Source organism: Lupinus angustifolius, unplaced genomic scaffold (genome assembly GCF_001865875.1).
Source record: "Lupinus angustifolius cultivar Tanjil unplaced genomic scaffold, LupAngTanjil_v1.0 Scaffold_226_12, whole genome shotgun sequence".
NCBI lineage: Eukaryota > Viridiplantae > Streptophyta > Magnoliopsida > Fabales > Fabaceae > Lupinus > Lupinus angustifolius.
In genome coordinates, this window is record NW_017727088.1 from 8,047 (window position 1) to 20,907 (window position 12,861).

Sequence of the window (12,861 nt, forward strand, 5' to 3'; positions counted from 1 at the left end):
TACTTAATAATATTAATTTCTATTAAAGAGTTAAATTTTAAATAGTATCTTATATTATACATGATCTTGTTTAATTTCTTCCATTCTTAGGCCTTTCTATGCTCAGAATCCTTCAAGTTCTCTTTAACTTGCCTTTGAGGATGGGGCTATTGGATGAAGTAAACATAGAAACTTCAAATTTGGCCTTTGAATATCATTACATTTATTAGGCCTTCAAATGCGGATTAATATAGTAGGTCGATGTTCTAAGGCTTTAGAAAAGAAGTCTCTTTTAATAGAATTTTAAGCAAACTAATTTTGTCACCTTTCTTCTTCCCAGTTCCCTTTTAGCCAAAAAAAATAAAACTCGATTCATACGTTTTGCTTTATATTCAAAGAAACATGATTCTCCAAGAATATATGCAAAACATGTTTATTCATATATTAGTGACGACTGCATTTTTTTTCCAATTTTACTTCATACTAAATGCCATTTTAAAAATTTGTTGAAGAATAAGATTGAGTATATTTCGATTCAACTTCACTTTAAGGGAGCTTCATAATAACATTTAGCCCTATAATATTAGTTATAAAATTTGGCTAGAATCAAATTTTTGTAATATTTTGAGACGAATCTACATGGATGAGTGTGAGTGCAAGTCCACCCACAAATTTCTGAACCTTATTTTATAAACTATATATCGGTATCATACATGGGTGTGTGTTAAGTTTGGGCCTAGAGGTGCAAATAAAAATAATATATATACAGGTCCTCTGAATATGTGAAGGATTATGTTATTATGATGGTAAAATAGCAAAACACAGCCTATACAAAGTGTGGCAGGTTCAAGAATTTTAGATTTTTTGGATGATACAAAAATTTATGACAATAAAAAAGTGTTTTTGTATTTTACCTCCTCCTATGAAACATGTTAAGCAAACTTAAAAGATTACATTAGAAAATGTTGGTTTAATATTTTACCTCCTCCCCATAACAATTTACCTAGTTTTGCATCCTTAAGTCACGTGGCACACATTAACAAAACCCTAAAAAAATATAATATTTTTAGAGTGTAAAACTTACATACAGTATAAAATTTGTTACACATGCGCATGCACTCCATCATTCACTACTCATTTTGATTATTTTTTTTTGAAATGTCAATAATAATTAAATATCAATGGTCAGATATAAAACTCATACACTGTCAATGCTATATATTTTTCTCATTTTTCTTTAACAAACATGATAGCTACTAATGTGTGTACAAGATGCACATAACCCTTACAACATGTAAATCATTTAAAAAATTGTACATTAATATTAATGTACCACAATAACCAATGTTTATCCGCACAATTGTTACCTTCCCTAAAGATATGTGTGATGGTGTAATTCATTGTATGGAGTTTCTCCTTGCACTTTATCCAATCATTTTGAAGACTCCAAGGAGGATTAGATTTACCCCTAAAGTTATCCAAAAGCATGCTTGAGTCAACCTCAATCCAAAGATGCTTCCATCCTCTATTATAAGAAATTGTCACAGCATGCACAGCTGCATGAAACTTAGCGTAAATAGCATTCTGAATGCTTAAATACTTAGAGAATACAGTGATATAGACTCCGTTATGGTCTCTGAAAATTCCCCCTCCCCCTGAATGACCTGGAGAACCATGAGCAGCTCCATCCGTGTTTACTTTGATCCAACCCCTCTCAGAAGGGAGCCAAGTTACTTCAGTGATCCTAGGGGCCAGGTTAAGCTTCTAAGGATCAAGAGTTCCTCAACATTAGGAGAGGCAGAGGCAGAGGAAGATTTTCCTGCTAATGAAGTATCCCTCTTAATCCTTCTGATTGCCTGAGAGACTGTGATTAGAATTCCCTCAAACCTTTTCTGGTTTGTGCAAAACCAGATTGTGCTTAAGGTGTTTCTTGCACCGGCTATGAGAACCTCTTTAACCTGCTTGTTGTGCATCTTAGCACAATCATCAAAAATGCTTTGAAGTGAAGAGTTGTTCAGGTTGATTGAGGAAACATGTTTAATCCAATCCCAAAGTTTAGATGCAAATGTACAATGCAAGAAAAGGTGATCCTCCTCCTCACTATGAGAGTTACACATATTGCAAATGGATACTATTGCACATCCTCTTTTCCTGAGATTATCATCCGTAGGCATCTTATTATTCATAATTCTCCAAGTGATGAAGGATTTAGATGGAGCAGTGTTTGCAGACCAATGCAGCTTGCACCATATTAACTGAGTTGTGTAATTCGTTACCTCATTATAAGCAGCTTTGAGGGAGAGGGTACCATCAAGAGTCTTTTTCCACACTAGTCTGTCCAAGTTGCCTGCTATTGTAGTTTTTGCAATCTTCTCAGTAATGTTAGGGAAAAGCCTATTCATAAATGAAGGAATTGTCCAGTAATTCCCCTGCCTGAAGCAAGCTATAGAGGATAAGAGAGAGGAGTGTAACTCCTAAGGTATGTTCATTAGCTCAACCAGTGGCTCGCCTAGCCAATTGTCCTTCCATAAGTTAATATGATGACCAAATCCAACTAGCCAGATTGAGTTTGAGTTGCGGGCATGCCAATTCGCTTTGATTCCAGACCAAATTGAAGACCTGAAATGCCTTGTAGCCGGGGAGTATTGATATCCAAATCTGTCTCGAAAAACAGGGCCCATTCCTTGCTTGATGTCCTCATTTCCCAGGCAAGTTTTAACAGAGAAGCTTTATTCATCAACTTTACTGATCTGAGACCCAATCCTCCTACCAGAATAGGAGAACACACTTTGGACCAAACCACTATGACAATCTTTCTTTCTTTCTATATCATCGGCCCATATGAAATTTCTTATCCCTTTGTCCACTAAACTTAGCAGGGAAATTGGCCATTTATAGATGTGGAAGCTATAGACCATCATGCTTTGAATTATGGATTTAACAATCTCCACTCTGCTCATAATAGATAGAGAGGATCCTTTCCAATAGGACATTTTTTTCAGAATTATGTCAACAATAGGTTGGAGGTGGATCCTTTTTGGTCTCCCTTTGAACAAGGGGACCCCTAGGTAGTTGAAAGGCATGCTACCTGCATGAAAACCCAACCATGAAGCAATTGAGTTTTTCTTTCTAGCAAAGAAATTTCCAGCATAAAACTTGCATTTGGCAGTGTTAATTTCTTTACCAGAAGCTTGAGCATAAACCATAACCAGCTGCTTTAAACTCAACAATTCCCTCTTCACCCCTTTGCAGAATATGAGAATATCATCTGCATATAAAACATGGCTGGTGATATGGATGGACTTAGGCGCTGAAATTGTGCTAAGCCTATTATCCAACACAAGTTTGGATATGCCCCTGCTGAGCACATCTTCAGGAATACAAAACAATAGAGGAGAAAGGGGATCACCCTGTCTAACCCCTCCTGTACACTTGAAGAAACCAGCACTATAACCATTGATCATTATAGAAAGCCTAGCAGAGTGGAGAATAGCTTTAATCCAATTGCAAAATTTCTGGTTAAAACCAAAAGCCTTTAGAGTGTCAAGGAGAAAAATCCAGTCCATTGTGTCAAAGGCTTTCTTTATGTCAAGTTTGATTGCCAAATTGCCTCCAAAAGCTTTGTGCTCCAACAAATTGATGGCCTCTGAAGCAATGCAAATACAATCCTGTATTTTCCTTTCCTTGATGAACCCTCTCCTGAGGAGAAATGATTTTAGTGGCAATGGATGCCAAACGGTCAGCAAGCACCTTTGTGATTATCTTGAACTGAAAGTTGGCAAGAGCAATAGGCCTGAAATCCTCCAATTTATCAGCCCCTTCTGTTTTTGGAATCAAGACTACAGAGTAGGAATTCAGATTTGTGAGGATCCAACCATGAGTAAAGAATTGGTTCACTGAGTTACAAACCTCACGATGAACTATATCCCAGAAGTGTTGGTAGAAACATCCACCAAAGCCATCTGGTCTAGGGGCTCCATGACCATTCATTGCAAACACAGCTGATTTAATTTCCTCATTGGCACCATTGCTTGGATTAGATTATTAGGCGAGGTGTCATTCTGAGATCCAAACAAATAAGAGTAAAAGATTATAGTATGGTTTGAAATATCCAACTGGTCAGTTAAGATTGTGTCTCCAACTCTAAGCATGGACATAGACTTAGTTGTATGTCTAATTTTAGAAACCTTGTGGAAGAAGCTAGTGTTCCTATCCCCATACAAATGCCAATTCAGCCTTGCTTTCTCCTTCCAGAATATCTCTTCAGCAATGAGAGCTTTAGCTAACTCAGATTGAGCAATGTCCTCTTGCTCAAGCAGGGATTCCTCAGCACCCAAGTCATTGATGCACTATTGAATATTTTCCACATTCAACTTAGCTATGTTCACCCTATGATGAATGTTTCCAAAAACATTAATATTCCAATGTTTAAGCTCTTTTTTGAGAATTTTCAGCTTTTGAGCAAGAATGAACATTGGACAACCAATCACTTCAGTGTTCCAAATTTCATTAACCAGTCTTCTGCAGTCCAAATGCTCCAACCACATTTTGTGAAATCTAAAAGAAGAGGGTCTAGAAGATGTTGAAGAAATAGATTGGAATAACAAAGGGTGGTGATCAGAGGCCACTCTAGGAAGAGTGCAGCAAGAAACATGGCTCCAATTGTTGATCCAACTCTCATTGCAGAGAGCTCTATCCAGTCTTTTCTCAGTTAATGCAGCTCCTCCTCTACGATTGGACCAAGAGAACTGAGATCCAATAGTCTGGAGTTGCAAAAGATCAGCATTGTCAATAAAAGCTTGAAAATCATTGTAAGAGACTCTGGCAGGCAGAGTGTTTCCTCTGCGTTCATGAGCACGAATTACAGCATTAAAATCCCCTATGCAACACCAAGAGCCAGGGTGAGCTAGAGTATCAGCCTTGATCTCAGACCAAAGGGTTCTCCTACATAAGTAACTAGTAGAGGCATAGACTGCACAAACCATGAGAGACTTATTATCAAAGTTTAAGGCTATTGATATATGTTGATCAGAGTTGACCAGGACAGAAGGGCTTAGCCCAGTTTTACATAATCCCCAAATTGAAGGAATGAGACTCCCTCTATTATTCACAACAAAAATCTGCAGATTCATATTAGTCCAAAATCTGCTATTTATTACCTCCACTGGGATCTTAGGCTCAGCCAGAAAAACTATATCCGGGTTATGGGTAAGGCACATGTTCTTTAGGGACAATTTTGATTTTAGGTTCCCCAAACCCCTGCAATTCCAGTAGAGAACTCTCATTTAGAAATGCTTAGTTATCCACCATTTCTAGTCTGGTATACCTTAGTTGACTGACCTCTCTTTTTCATCTTTTTCTTCTGTGATCTGCTGAGAACCTTGGAAAATTCTTCCGCCCCTTCCTCATTGCTTTCCTCATCCGCCCACAGCTTTCCCACTATACGACTATCATTGGCTGCAACATTATGTAATTCATCTGTCTCTTGCACTATGATGTTTTCACTCTGAGTATCAGATTCAACTTCTTCAACTGCGTTTTCCACTCTGGTGATATCCAACTCATTATCAATTTGAATATCTAAGTTCTCCCTGGATTTCGGTGTGATTACTAGCCTCTCCATATCTTTATAATTCTCCTCCACCTCTTTCTCAATTTCCAAATTAATGGTCAGATCATTGATTTCATTCCCCTTTGGAGCTACCACCTCTACTTTTGTCTTTTTGTTCCTATTCTTTATGGCCCCCTCTGACTCCTGATTTTTTTTATTTCTGCGACATTGAGCAACCATGTGGCCTATGGTTTGACATCCTTGACAGAAGTTTGGCAAGTTCTCATATTCGATAAATACGAAGAAAGCAAATCCTTCCCTTTCAACAAGGATTTGGTGTGGCAGGTTTGTCTTTAAGTTGATTTCCACCAATACTCTGGAAAAATGCCCAAATGATCTTGTGTGTGTTGCTTCATCCAGCGAGATTGGAGTCCTTATACCCCTGCAATAGAGAATAGAATTCTCGGGCTCCAATACTCTTGTGGAAGATTGTGTATCTTAATCCAGCATTGGGTATGTGCAATTTTTGCAGATTTGGGTTAAAATCAGGTGACCAAAGAAAGAGTCTGAGGAATCCAGGTCTCAAGCTCCAAGATCCCACATCACAAACGTTTCTCATGTCCTCCATTGAGGAGAATGCGAAATCATAAAAGCCTTTACCGAGGGAAATCATAGTCCACTTACCAATGTTGCTCCACAAAGCTTGGAGCTTGTTTTTCAGATTTGTGAACTTCATAGGTGAGTCACCTTTGGACAATATGAGTCGTCCATGAAGATGGTTTTTGCAACTTTGTAGCCCTGATTGGTATTCCTCTTCAGGGATTTTAATGGCAATGGCATCCCCCTTTATGGAAGGTTGAGGAAGTTGTGAAGTAGTTATGTCACATGAAGATTTTAAAGCTTGAGCAAAAGACATTTTCTTTGGTGATGTTGGAGGATTTTTGTGAACCACTGGATCCACCTGATTCCCATTATTCATGTCACCCAAGAAGCTCCACGGGATGAAGTTAGTTGTCATGATGTAGAAGATGAGGATTCCCAGAAGTTTGGAGACTAACCTAGTTTCCCATAAGTTTGGAGACAAACATTTTTCCTTATCTCGACTGATACCTTCCTTGGCCATTGATTCTAAGTTATTCTTGGCTTTCCTTAGGGCTTTCTTTTCTTCCTTAAAGTTTTTTGGAGTTCTGGATCGAAAGAAGGTTCAACCTGATTGTTCCTGCAATGCATGCACCAAAGGAAAGTTTTCTATTTTTTTCATAAAGAATGTTAGTGGTTAAGAATAAACAATATTTATAATTTACAAATTCAAATTAATTTGTATAAAAGTTAAAAATATTTTTGTACAAGATTATTAATAATATAGCATAATAAATGATAAATTCTATTATTTAGCAATTCCTCAGCAGCGGCGCCAATTTTTGGAAAGAGTTTTCAGTTTGCTTTACTTTTAGGTAGCAAGTTTCTGATTGTTTAATTTAACGGCAGGTCGATTCTTTGCTCGCCATCTAGGCTTTGTTGGAATAAATTCCAATGTCAGTATAATGGTTTCAAGAATGTTCCTTTAACCAAAACTTAACTTTATTGAATTATTAACAATTTCATACTATCTCGGCTTTCTTGCAATAAATTCCAACGCTGATTTAATGGCATGTATTTAGAAAATTAATACAAGTGATAATGAGTGATATTTAATTAGTTAGTGACTTTATTTATTTACTCCCTTTTCGGGTTCCTATTAACCACACCATAAAGGTCAGTCTCATTTTATTAAATTAACCATACCATTTCTTATGAAAGGGTGGTATCAAATAATAATAAAATGACAAAAGAATAAAGTTAGAAGTTAACCGTACCACTTCTATTGAAGGGTTGGTATACAGAATGAATAAAGAAATAAAAAGTTAGTTGCTGAATTTAAATGACAGAAAATAAATGTTAGTTGCGGAAATGTAAATGACTGAAAGTAAAAGTTAGTAGTTAGATCACTCATTATAACTGTGTATTTCTCCTTTTCACAAAGATACAACTTATGAATTAAATTGCACTTTGATTCAAGGTTTCTTGCTTTGTCAACAAATAAACTTTATAAATTAACACTTTACTATTTTACATTTGCATATCTTTCAAGATTCAATTGTAGTATAGTATAGGGTTATGTCGAACCACAAGTAATTGCCTAATAAAATATTATTATAAACAAGTTATATTAATAATAATGTTAAACATCTTTTTTTATTTTGTTTACGAAATATTAAAAAGTAAATAAACATAAACAACTAATATGAACAAATTCTTTAGGAGAAAATTGGTTGGAAATATGAAATTATTTCTCTACTTAATAGAGTTTGAAAACATTACAAGTTATGTGTTATACTTTCGGTTAATCCAACACATCAGTTCTAAATCCTTCATCTAGTATCCTAGAATGATAAGATAATTTTCAAACCTTATGTAATACACTAAATAATAGTTAAGTGCCACTCGTTGGAGTAGGTTATCACACCCTACTTCAAGCTCCATTAACTTTATTTAGCCCACAACATAAGTTGCTTAAAATAAATGATTGATATGACATATGAACTAAGGTGTAGGTTATACTTTTTAGTTCACTTGTCCACACTTTAAGAAGAAGCGTTTTGGATCTTTAAATCAAGTTTTAGGTGATCAAGCTAAAACTGCATTAAGAACTTCATAAAGAATCAAAACTTAACAAAAAAGTAATAACTTGAATGCATTGATTTCAAAAGATGATAAATTAAAGAGAAGAAATTACACCATAATTCAAGTCAACTTGTAGGAGCATGAGCCATCTATCCATGGATGAGATGCTTTTGGTCCTAAATGAGATTACAAATTTATGTTTTTGAATCTCATTTGCCATCTCCTTTCTCCTCTTGAATTAAGAAAGAAAAAACTACAAACTACACTTACCTAAACAAGAAAAAGAAGAGAAGACTTCGGTTCGAGTGTATGAATGTAAGAGTGAATGTGAGAGTGTGAATTTATGAATGAGAATGAAGGTCTTTTGCCTTTGAGATGCCCTCCTATTTATAGGAGTTTCTTCCCCCCGCCAAGTTGCTCTCTTCCACCATGAATCTGCTGACCAAACCCTTCAGCATGAGTTTGGTCATGGCCAAGCAGCTTAGTCACCTGCTTGAGGCTGACTCACCCAAGTTAGTTGTGAGCTACTGGCCCAGCTATTGTGAGCTACCTCTGAAAAGCCTATGGATGCTACTTGGAGTGAGGTCATGCATGATGTAAAGGTTGCTTGGTGGCTAAGTCAACTTGACCAAGTTGTTGGATGCACACCGCCATGCGTTTATATGGCACCACTCAGCTGCCTGATTGAGAAGCTTTGGCTGCGCTGATGGTGATCTGGCAAGGTGCTTGCTGATCTGGTCAGGTGTGTCGTTCCAAGCTGGGCGGTCCAGGTGCTCCGCTAAGCTGTCTGCTTGAGCAGGTTGGCTTGTGTCAGGCTTGTGTTCTGACCGTTACAACCCTTATATTGAGTTGATCCTTTCGTTGGTGGTTGTTGTTGCTGATTCAGTTGATGCAAGTTAGCATTTAGACTCTAAATCACTGCAGTCATTGCAGCCATGAAGTCCAAGTTAGCAGTTACACGTCCAGTCATCTTAAAGTTGTGAACATTAGACGTGTATTTGATACTTCTTCTATCAAAATTATTCATAGGTCGTATTTCCTACCAAACAATACAACAAACACTTAAACACACAAAGTCACACAAGAAAGCATGTGAGGCCATGCCCAAGGCCGGATAGAAAAGAACCGCTCTGATACCATCTTGAATAATGAAGCCATATAAAATTTATTTCCTTATATTCGTTTCAGTTTTAGAACATCACTTTAAGTAATATACATTGCGGAAAATAAAAAATTGTTACCTAATGGTATACAAAAGTAACTCAATATAACTTCGAATAATACTTCATTAGAATATCGGAAAATGTTAGTACAAAATACAAGGCAGAATCCTAATCATTTCCCAAATAAAAATGCTCACAAATATAAATACCCTACATATGTACCCTAATAAAAAATTAAAATAGAAATGGAAATGGCTCATACCAGCTAGCCCTAGTGTCTGCTGGTGTGCTGGAACACTCGCTCGGGTCCTCCTCCATCTTAGAGTCGGAGGAGAGGTTGACAATCTCAATGCAATCCTCGATTATGATTAAATCCACACAGTCATCCTCTTTAGTTGTTGGCTCCTCTTCCTCTACTACCATCTCCTCCTCTGGGTCATAGGACGAATGATGCAATAAAACAATTCATCTGAACAAAATGCGAATCAAAGACAAATAGGAAGAAAAGGGAGTAAGACATCTAATGAATATTACTCATTGACAACGTGGAATTACATAGAATATAACCTCCAGACAGACACGCATGACATACACAATATATATCACATACATAAATGCAAATGATGAATGATGTTATAACTCAAACCATGAGGATTAATATCCATGAGCTCAATGTATGAATTCTATGTTTATTTCATCCATCCTTACACCAATATCCTCCCAATAAACTATTTGGAAATAACCGAGAGTACAGGTCCCATAAAAAGCCGAATTGAATACACCAAACTATTCCTTGTACGGATATATGATCGATATGTTCCAAAGAACTATCCTTTTCAGCATAGTGTCGTGTCAAACACTTTATGGGCATCCCTCTCATTGGTCCTGATTGCAAAGAGGGTTTCTCAAAGATCGTTTGGTTTGCAATGTAAGAACCGCCCTATCCAACAAAATACCTCTTCCAGGAATACAAGGGACTCGTCTCACCTAGACTCTCCCTCAAGACTTTGCTGACAAAACACTACCATCGCCGTCCCTCTCAACATCTCGGGGCTCGTTCGTCTCTCATAAATTTCCTCTCCACTACTTCATTATCCAAAATGAGTATGCATACTAACCGATGTTAGTTGATTAAATCTTTTAATCATTATTTTACACGATCGGTCCATCCTAAGACATCTCCTAAAGGAATACTTCTTGTGGGACCCGATCTTACGTCATCACGTATTCGAGGAACAACATCCTTACCACTACGAACCATCACTGAATATCCTGGATGGCCACATGGCCAAGCCTCTTACGGTCAGACGACCTTGCTGCATGGTATCATGTAATCCTTTTTGGGCATTGCCCTAATCACAACATCACAGTCGGAAACCTTGACCTAAAGAGGCGCAAGAACAAAGGTACCTGTATAAGTTTGTCTATTTGGGTACAAGAATCAATCATCCGAGACACAATCTTTCCCAAGTGCAAATACACTTAACATCCAAGCTAGGGCTATTGCCAATGCAATCAAACAATCAAATAGTAAAAAATATTGTTTGTCTCTCGCTCAAGCGACGAATTCACCAAAACAGACTCAATTCTCTTCGTGGCGCTCGCCCATGCGAAGGATTGTCGTTCAAGTGACAAATCCATCAAAAATTGGTCGAAATATCTGTTTGGTCCTTGCCCAAGCAAGGTACAGTCACCCAGGCGCCCAAAACTGCCCAACACAGGCCAAACTGGATACATTGCCCTCACCCAAGCGAGGTTGGCTCGCCCAGGTGAGGGGTTGCTCGGCCAAGCGCCAATTAGAGCCTCCTCTTCTACTTCTCCCTTCCTCAGGAAAGTCTGGGTCACCCTGGCGAGGGTAGTCTAGTTGGAAGGACTATTTCCTCGCCCTTTTGGGATACCGGATCGAAAATCTCTGCTGTTTTCGATCCCTATGCATTTTAGTTTCTCAAGTGGTGTTCCTTCATGGATAACTATCACAACACTTGATATTTTAAGCTATACTAAACATACAACTTAAGAAAGTATCTTTACAAAATCCAGGCACATAAATATTTGATTACACAAATATAACTCCAAACTTTTGAGATAGTTTAGGAGATTCGAGTGTCATATACATACACCACTATGTCACGATGTATTCTCCCTCACCTTAGATTGTCGCTTGCTTGATTTCCCTCACGTGAAGTGGGTTGGTTGTCAAACTTCGAAACTAAACACACGAAAACAATTTAGTGATTTGTGAATCAATTTTTACATGATAACCCTAAATTAAAGACATTGTTTAACACTTTAATCCATTTGTGAACTCAACGACTTTCATCCATCCGGTCTAAGATTCATATTTTTGAACCATCCTTTATCCTCGAAAGTCTTGTTCTCGATTTCAAAAGTTTTCCAAGGTAAGTTTTTAATAAAGTTTACACTTTTATCACCTCATAGATTTATATTTTCATGGAGACTTTTTTAGCTTTACTTCACCATTTTAAGGTAAGTTTCTTAATCCAAGTCCACACATTTTAAGTCAATATCTCCCAAGTTGATATTACCACTTTAAAGTAAGTCATCTTAAGTAGATTCCATATTTTGCATAATAGGTTTCCATGGTCATTTCAACACCTTCTTGATAGTGTTGATCTCATACTTAAACAATATTTAAAATCAACATTTCTTAAGTTACACTTACCACATTAAAGTAAGCTTACCTTATTAATGTTCATCCTATAACAAATCAATCATCCATTACTTTATAACACTTTAAGTTTATAAAGTCAGGACTTTTATAAGTCATCTTTTATCCCAAATTATTACTTGAACTTAGAAGTCAAAGAATATCATTTAATAATCAAACTTTTAAAACATAAGATTTTAAAACAATACTTTTTCACAAAACTCATCCATAAATATTTTGGATTTCAAAGTTAGAAACTAAACTTTTCCTAAACACATATAGGCCATGATGTAGACCTAATGCTAAGGAAAGTTTTGATCTTTCAACTTATCAATAAACACTTTAAAGGTTCCTTTTATAACAAAATCACCCCATTTGAAACACAATCAAACCTCAACATTAAAAATATACTATTCTTGTTAGGTATCAGTGGTTACGATACACCTACAAGGGGGGGGGGGTTGAATAGGTGTAGCGGTTACAATATCCGCTTTTCGAAACTCAACACTTAATGTTGAATCACCCCAATTTAATCGATTAAAAGAATGAGGATAATCGATTAACGCACTTGACTTAATCGATTAAAACAGAAACAGTAAGCTTAGGCAGATTCGATTACTTGCGCGACAATTAACCGATAATGAAATGAACACACAGAGCTTACAATATTATCAGAGTATTAACAGTATAGCACAGATACAGAATATAGCAATTAATTCTACTATACAAGTTAACCGATTAAATGCAATAAAGAGAGAGAGAGAGAGAGAGAGAGAGAGAAAAATCCTGCAACACGATTTTTATCCTGGTTCGTTTGCTTGTCCACTGCAAACTAC

General features: G+C 36.8%; 1 protein-coding gene across 1 annotated transcript; it reads right to left on the reverse strand.

The window, feature by feature from the left end:
* Positions 1-1,709: 1,709 nt before the first annotated feature.
* Positions 1,710-2,680, reverse strand: LOC109340663. Its single transcript, XM_019578378.1, has 2 exons — positions 2,539-2,680; positions 1,710-2,422 (listed from the first exon to the last, which is right to left on the reverse strand). Exons 1-2 carry the CDS (start codon positions 2,678-2,680, stop codon positions 1,710-1,712), a joined length of 855 nt encoding a protein of 284 aa, XP_019433923.1.
* Positions 2,681-12,861: the final 10,181 nt, after the last annotated feature.